The following is a 9,030-nucleotide window of genomic DNA, read 5'->3' as shown; positions in this document are numbered from 1 at the left end:
TTATAATATATATATATATATATATATATGGCAACATTTCTAAGTTTACTAAAATAAACTTAATTAATAAAAAATAACATTTCATGTACATATTTATTAATATTTACATATTTTATATGTATTTATATTTAAATACATATTTTAAAATAAATTAAAATAATATTATATAAAAATTAAATCTATATCAAATTATTAATAAAAGCTATAATAGCATATCAATCATACTAAAATAACACTGATGTTGATTTAAACAAACGCCTAGAAGAAAACGACCCGTTTTACAACAAAGCAGAAGTAATTCTATATTTACGGCTCATTGATGATCCTCATGACGTTCAGTCCGGCGATGGTTCCTGCATCTTTGGTGGCCTGGCGCTGGGCGTCATTGAAATAAGCGGGCACAGTGACCACAGCATGTATGACCTTTAGAAAAGCAGAAACGGATCAGATGTTGCGTTTTACTGCAGTGCAACAGAGATAAAACATTTTCTTGGTGTTGGAGACAAAGCTTTACCCTCTCTCCCAGGTAAGCCTCTGCAGTTTCCTTCATTCTAGTCAGAACCATGGCAGAGATTTCCTCAGGGGTGAAAGTCTTCATCTGACCTGATCCGATGTCCAGCTGGATGTGAGGCTTGTTCTTCTTCTCAATAACCTGAAAGAGACACAGCAGGTGTTTAGTGTCCCCACTGAAGACAAAGAGACAAATACAGTTCAAACACAGGCTGGCAGACAGGTTTACCTTAAAGGGCAGGTATTTAATGTCCTGCTGCACAGACGAGTCACCCCATGTGCGGCCGATCAACCTCTTGGCGTCAAAGACTGTGTTCTCAGGATTGGAGGTCAGCTGGTTCTTCGCAGCATCTCCGATGAGTCGCTCACCTTTAGTGGTGAAGGCCATGTATGACGGAGTGATGCGGTTTCCCTGGTCATTGGCGATGATCTCGACGCGGCCGTTCTTGAACACTCCAACACTGTATGGAGTAATATGTATAAGCACAAACTCATATGTTAATTATAGATAATACAGAAATGTTTCAATGCTGAGCATTACTAGGAAAAAAATTAATACACATAAAAAACACTAAATAAATACGTTTTTCATTTCATTTTTTATTTTTAATAAATTTGCAATGATTTCAAACGAACTTCTTTCACATTGTCATTATGGTGTATTTTTGTAGAATTTTTAGGAAAATAATGAATTCAATCCATTTTGGAATAAGCCTGTAACATAACAAAATGCGGAAAAAGTGAGGGCTGTGAATATTTTCCAGATGCACTGTGTGTGTGTGTGTGTGTGTGTGTGTGATATTTGAGAGAAATAGGCCTTTTGTGTACATAGAAACAGTCTTAGATCTTTGAGTTCAGCTCATGAAAAATGGGGGCAAAAACAAAAGTGTTGCGTTTATAATTTTGTTCAGTGTATATATATATATATATATATATATATATATATATACACACATACATACACACACACACACACACATACATACAAACACACTGTAATGATCATGTGAACCCTGTATATGAATCCAGACTCTCAAATTCTCACCATGAGTACGTCGTCCCGAGGTCTATTCCAATCACTGTCCCAACAATTTCCTTCTTGTAACTTTCCTCCTTGACACTTTTCTTCTTGACACTTTCCTTCTTGTCGTCCTCTTTGTCGTCCTCATCGGTTAACCACCAGCAGGAACTACCAGCCACCAGCAGGAACAGGCAGAGCAATCGCATTTTGATGCTGATCTTGTGTCAAATGGTCACTGATTTCTGTAACGAGTACTTTAAACATAAAGGTCACAGGTCAGGTCATCTAATAAACGTCTATTTGATATCTGATAGGAAACATCCTATAGACGTATTGCAGATGAGCAAATACACAAAAAAATATGTCTTGCTGATGTAAAGCTTTCCATAAAAAACAAAACAAGCCCTGCAAATCAATAAAAAAACACATTATACAGACACTTAATATGTAATGGTATTTGATTATGTGAATTGCATTTAATATATTATATTAATACAAAACATTGGCAATGGGTTTGTAAAGGCAATTTGCATGTTTTGGTCTAGTTTTCGTTGCATTTCCACCATTTTAACCAGCAGGCGTGTGGTGTTTTTTTTTTTTTTATTAATGCTCAAAGACAGTATACAAAGTAATTTAACCACCAACAAATAAAAATGATAGACAATGACAACAATATAAAAATAAAAATAAATAAATAAAAGAAAAAGGGGGTGTTTAATACATTACAAACTAAAAAATTTTTTGAGACTTACATGTCATTAAAGATAGGAAAAGAGTTACAAACAGATAAAGATTTTTTTAAAGCTTTTTTTTGTTCTTAGACAATTGGATCAATGAAAGGTATTGCTCAAATTCTTCAATGAAGTTTGAATGTTTGCATCTGTGAATGTGGAATTTTGCAAGAAGCAAAATCAGATTCACTACATAAACAGTTTTATTTTAGACTGTTCATACTAAAAACCCACCATCATTTCCTTCCAAAACAGGACACATTCATTATAAATTTTACTCCTAATGAAACCTAAAATGTCTTGCCAAAATTTCTTTGTAAATGGACAGTTCCAAAAGAGATGAATAACAGAGTCATCTCAAAAAGAGCAACTGGAGGAAATATCACTTTATAATTTTTTCATGTAATGATTTGCAGGACAGAACTTATGAATTGTTTTGTAAGAAATGTCCTTTACTTTATTAGTTAATAAACAAGTATGAGGAAGCATCCACATTTTTTTCCAGTAGAATGTTACCCACTGCATTATTCCAATAAGCAGTCACAGCTGGCAGAGTAATAATATTCTGCTGAAATAATGAGCAGACTATCCTATTATTATTTTTGCATGGAGAAGCAAAACACAATTAAGCTACAAAAGTATCAACCAAATTAAGAGAAACTTATTTGACAAAGAATGAGTATGCTTCAGTAAAGCAACAGCACCTGATGGGATAGACCCCATAACTATGGACCAGCATGTGGTGTTTCGAGGCTTTGCACTGAACCTTGTACCTTTGCACTTCCGATTTGAAATAATACAGCTTAGTTATTTCCGGTTATGTATATTTTCAATGTGCTGTAATCATTTGGTTGACTTAAACTTCTATTAAAATGAGAGTCCGCGGGATGATTTCAAAATCCGGATATTTTCAGAGACAGGAGAAGAGATATTCTGATGATTACTGTGTACGGAATTTCCCAAACTCTACAGAACATCTCGGTTATGTATGTAACCTTGGTTCCCTGAATAGGGAACAAGATGCTGCGATAGCATTTGCTATGGGAACACCTTTGGTGTGACGAATGTCTGAAGCCCTTATACCACCACAGACTTCTTCAACATCTCCCTGAGCCAGGCTGTGGTCCCTATGTGTTTTCAAAAAGACTACCATCATCCCGGTGCCTAAGAAGTCAACAGTGACATCTTAATGATTAACGCCCTGTAGTACTGACTCCCATCACAATGAAGTGCATTGAACGTCTGGTTAAAAGACACATTCACTCCACTTTGCCATCTTCACTGGACCCTCTACAATTTGCATACCAACCCAACTGCTCTACAGAAGATGCTATCTCCTACACACTGCACTCCGTCTTATCACATCTGGACACAAAGGACACATATGTCAGAATGCTGTTCATTGACTTTAACTCAGCATTCAATACAATCATCCCCCAGCAACTAGTGAGTAACCTCTCTGTACTGGGTCTCAACACACCACTCTGTAACTGGATTCTAGACTTCCTGACAGAGAGACCACAGTCAGTGTGCATGGGTGGCAGAACATCAGGCACCATCACATTGAGCACAGGTGCCCCTCAAGGCTGTGTGCTCAGTCCACTGCTGTTCACGCTGCTCACCCACGACTGCACAGCCAAGTCAGAATCCAACCTCATTGTCAAGTTTGCTGATGACACGACAGTAGTGGGCCTCATCAGCAACGACAACGAAACACCATACAGAGAAAAGGTGGAACAACTGGTGAGCTGGTGCCACAACAACAATCTGTCTCTCAATGTGGACAAGACAAAAGAGATTGTTGTTGATTTCCGGAGAAGGTCAACTGACCATCTTCCTCTGCTCATCAGTGGCTCTGTTGTAGAGAGAGTCAGGAGCAACACGTTTCTTGGTGTGCATATCTCTGATGACCTCACCTGGTCCATCAACACCAACTCTGCTGTGAAAGCACAACAATATCTTCACTTCCTGCGGAAGCTGAAGAGAGCCAGCCTCCCACCACCCATTCTCACCACCTTCTACAGAGGAACTGTGGAGAGCGTCCTGGCCAGCTGTATCACTGTGTGGTTTAGAAACTGCAAAACAGCAGAACGCAAGACCCTACAGCGCATAGAGGGGAGGGAGACCCCTATGATCCTCTCAGCGGTCCTCACTATCCAGGACATCTTTCAGGCACACTGTGTACACAGAGCTTCTGCCATTGTGAAGGATTCATCTCACCGCTCCCACCATCTGTTTGACCCTCTGCCATCAGGCAGGAGACTACACAGTATCAGGACCCGCACAACAAGGTTCTGCAACAGCTTTTTCCCTCAGGCTGTCAGAATCCTGAATAAGCTGATACACCCACCATCTTACTCCCATTATAAACTGCCTTCCCATCCCATACCTATATAAAAACACTCCAATGAATATTTGCATACATCTGCACTTGCACTTTAGACACTCTTGCACAACTGCACAATGGTCAGTTTACATACATCCGCACTCAGCCACCCAATGTGAGCTAAAAAAAAAATGAGCAAATGCACATTATATTAACATTATATACCTCAATAGTGCACTAGCACTTTATTCTTACACTTCTAACATTTCTTACATTACTACAATTTTTACATTCCTACCTCATGATTATTGCTCTTGTTATGTATAATGTGCTCTTATGTTTAATTCCTGTTGTCATGGACACGTGCGTATACTTGTTTTGTCAATGTCTTGCACCTTGGTCCGTCAGAAACGACATTTCGCTCTTCTGTATACTGTGTATGTGGAAGAATGACAATAAAGTTGAGTTGAGTTGAGTTATTGGCCAGTAGCGCATAGCACCGCCCCAAGAATAAGTCACTTATGCTCTATATCAGAGTGCAGCGCACTATTTCATCAGATTACAAAACAACAATAGGTAAATATATACCACTGGACTGCACGGTCTACATCAGGGGTATCAAACTCAATTCCTGAAGGGCTGAAGCCCAGCAGAGTTTTTTTACAACCCTGCTCCAACACACAGACCATGTAGTTTTCAAATAAGCCTGAAGGACTTGACAAGTTGGGTCAGCTGTGTTTAATTAGTGTTGAATCTAATCTCTGCAGGGCTCCGGCCCTCAAGGAATTGCGTTTGACACCCCTGGTCTACATAGATCTTGAATTCCCTCATGGGGCAAAAGCCAAGAGGTCATAAATCACTCCCAATCCAAAAGTTAGGAGGGGAAAAAACCTCCAAGACCTTAATCAGCCCTGGGCAAAGTCCATGCAAGAAGGGCTGATTGAAGAGTCTGCAGGTCCCGTCTTTTCTAAGAGAGAATAGGGCCACCAAAAGGCCTGTCTTAAAAGTCAAAAACTTTTCTGACAACGACTCTAATGAAGAATAGAAAATCCTGTGAAGGAATCCGTGCAGGCCAGAAAGGCCTAAACCATCAATCTCAGCTGAGAACCTAGAACACATTAACATGCTCCACTCAGGGGCCACACCCACAGTTCATAACTCAAACGGGGAGCCAAATCATACAATGGGCCTGAGTAGCAGATCGGGCCTGAGGGGAACCTCCCAAGGAGGGCCAACTAGCAGACTGACCAGATCAGAGAACCATATTTGAGTGGGCCAGAACAGGGAGCCAAATCATCCATTCCCAGACAATGGAGGAGACAGGGAGAAACAGAGCGGGCAATGCATAGTCATGCTCGAAGCAAACAAATCCACATCTGCTCGTCTAAACCTCTGCACTAGAGGCTCAACCCTTTAGGGTGTAGTGCCCTTGGTCTATGTCCAAAAGAAACAACATACCTCGCCAGGCTGCACAGGGGGTGAGAACGTAGTCCTCCTTGGCGATTCAGGTACAAGACCACAGTATGTTGTCTATCCTGGCTAGTATGTGATAACCCTCAAATAGGGTGAGAACCGTTTGAGTGCCAGAACCACTGCCAGCATTTCCAAACAATTGTCCACAATGCAGTGAGGCAGGAGATCCCTTGACACTTGACCCATCACTGGAATGGTCTCATGTGGAGCAGGCTTAACTGAATCACAGGGGATGCTGCTGCTGTAAGACCCATCAACCTGCGGCATAAACCTATGTGGAGGAATGTCCTGTTCTGAACTAGATCAGACAGGTTTGTAATGACTGAACACATGTGGGAGACTGACGTGCCTGCATCGTGCAAGAATCCAAGTCCATGCCTAGAAAAGTAGTTTGCTGACTAGCAGCAACACACTCTTATGAAGGTTTACGCGCAATCCTAGGCTCTTCAATTATCGAGTACGAAATCTTAATGAGCTACTGCTGAACCCTGTGATTGAGATATCAGCCAATCATCCAGGTAATTCAAAATACAGACACCCTGGAGCCGCAATGGGGCCAGAGACACGTCCATTCACTTTGCGTTTGAGGAGTCAGAGCCAGTCCGAATGGAAGAACACCGTATTGGCAAGATTTGTTCCAAAAGAAAGCCTGAGGAACTTCCTGTGCCTCTTAACGATCTGGATGTAGAAGTACACATTCTTAGATCGATGGTAATGAACCAATCTCCAGTTCAGATAGAGACAAGATGGAGTTCTACATCAGCATCTTGAACTTGCTTACTCCAAGCACAAGATTTAGGTGACGCAAGTCCAAATCGAACGCAAACCAGGGTAACACTATAAGTGACAGCATGTCTTCCAAAATGGGTGGTCACGGTAGAAGCTGGATGGTGTAACCATACGACAGACTACTCCTCCCGCATGGGGCCCCCGAGACATCTGAGTTGTGGGAAAAACCACTAAAACAGGAAATAGATCACTCAATTAGACAAGCCAGTGCCAACCGCAGAAGTGGGAGCTTGGATGCCAACATAGACCCTGCACCCTTAGCCTTAGCCTAGGGCCATCTTCTCAATCTCCAAAAGCTAAGGCGCTGAGAATGGTCAAAATCAGTCTGAAACGCAACAAGTGGCGGAACAGCTGACAGAGAGGCAAACACACTTAGAGGTTGCCCACATTCACACAAAAGTTCCAGCTCAATGCAACAGCAGAGCTGACAAGAACAGAGTAATTAGTCATGCAAATCACTGCTTGGTAGCACGAAGCACCAAACATTTATAGTACACACTGTGTATGCACATAAATGCTGCCAGTCATGTGAAGCAAGTGTTGGCAGCATAAGTGCCGCATCAATTACATGAAGTAAGGCTGACCATGGTTAGCATTAAAATAGCTTGCCATAAGAAAATTACTCTTGCACATGAACTAATTCACACAGTGGTTCAACACCTTTCCAGATGGGCTGACAAGAATAGAGTAATTAGTCATGCAAAATAGTTTTGGTAGCATGAATTGCCAAAAACCATGTTGCACAACAAATGTGTGTTGCAAAACTCCTCAGAGCCAGCTCAAGGAACAGCACTATTTGTTCCAGCTCAAAGCAGCAGCGGAGCTGAAAGAATAATAATAATAATAATTAGTTGGGCAGCAGGGGTGTGTCTACATGGTGCCCACTGAAATACAGAGTTCTGGCATGAAACTCTAGATGGCGCAGTCCGATAGGTCTAACTCAATCTGACCTATTGACATCATTATCACATGGCACTGCTGATTGGTTCTCTCCTGTATCGGTAGCCAATGTGCTCTCTGTTCAACATTCAAATATATGAATAGTGCTTACGTAGCAGTTGCAGCTTGCTTCAGAACAGTGAAATCAACATCTAAGATAAGTGAATGCTCTTCGAATCCATATCGCTGTGTGTATTGCGTGGTCTGCCTAATTGAATTAATTGAATTAAAAAATGAGCAACCATAATCAAGTTTAATCTAAGTGTCATGTTAGCAGTTTGCATTGTATGCAGGAGCGAATATTAATCATATTAGCAGCAGCATTTAGCATCTGTGTTTATACAGCTGGAGCAAAACGCAGTTTAGAGCATATGTAATCGCTTTGAGGACACACAGAAAGTAACAGACATGAAACAAGTTAAATGAAATAAGCATTCTTGTGTATGCATTTCAATGGGGGTTCACCATATACATCGACGATTATCCCAACGTTAACGTTCGTTATTTCTAAGGTCGATGTTTTCATTGTGATGAGTGTGTGGTTGATTTCAGCTGCACGCAGCGTCAGAAGCACGCGCTTATCGCAATCATATAAATTACAGTGTTGCGGGAGACGCTGAAGATCACCTCAGTTCATTCAGGTCAGTCCACCCAGGGGTTTTTGTGCACTGTAACTTTGACAACTTTTATCTGCACGAGAGAGTAAAATGGCATGCATCGGCAAACTTTTTCCGTCTCATCATTGCACGAACATGAATTAACAAGCTGTTACGCTGCCGCTGGGACTGATGAAGTGGAGAAAGTAACAGCAGTTATCAAATGACAAAATTATGATATTTGCTCAGGTGGGTGCTGGGGTCTTCTCTATCGGACTGCAACATATATCCATTTTGCTAATTAAACATTACACAGTGCGCGTCTAATTAGAGTTAAGCCAGACGGCGTGGTAGCCAAGGTTCACATAGTCATAGGCCACTAGCGTTAAGCCAGTCGGCGTGGTAGCCCAGGCACACATAGATAGTTATACATGCGGTTCACATGGCTCTTTGGAGCAGCAGCAGTACATATGTCTTGGCGATAGATCTGCTTGTTGGGGGGTGTTTTGTTCTTGTTTTGGCTTGTATTGTCCCTTCTATGTCTCCTGCTTTGTGGGGGGTTATTTCATGTATGTTATATTTGCAGCAGCAATATTTCTTACATGCTCACAGCAGCATGTTGTGGATGTATTGGCAGTAGCAAGT

General features: G+C 41.2%; 1 protein-coding gene across 1 annotated transcript in view; it reads right to left on the bottom strand.

The window, feature by feature from the left end:
* Positions 1–9,030, bottom strand: part of LOC107734414 (78 kDa glucose-regulated protein-like) — a 55,128-nt gene that overhangs the window by 24,520 nt on the left and 21,578 nt on the right. The window contains exons 2-5 of the mRNA XM_016546366.1: positions 1,556–1,785; positions 740–971; positions 515–652; positions 311–423 (exon numbers count right to left, since the gene is read on the bottom strand). Coding sequence (XP_016401852.1) covers positions 311–423; positions 515–652; positions 740–971; positions 1,556–1,737 — 665 coding nt within the window. The 5' untranslated portion in view covers positions 1,738–1,785. The remainder of the gene's footprint in view (positions 1–310; positions 424–514; positions 653–739; positions 972–1,555; positions 1,786–9,030) is intronic.

Source organism: Sinocyclocheilus rhinocerous, unplaced genomic scaffold (genome assembly GCF_001515625.1).
Source record: "Sinocyclocheilus rhinocerous isolate Xijiao unplaced genomic scaffold, SAMN03320098_v1.1 scaffold1632, whole genome shotgun sequence".
Taxonomy (NCBI): domain Eukaryota; kingdom Metazoa; phylum Chordata; class Actinopteri; order Cypriniformes; family Cyprinidae; genus Sinocyclocheilus; species Sinocyclocheilus rhinocerous.
Note: the sequence above shows the minus strand (reverse complement) of the source record. Positions and strands in the feature narration are given on the sequence as shown.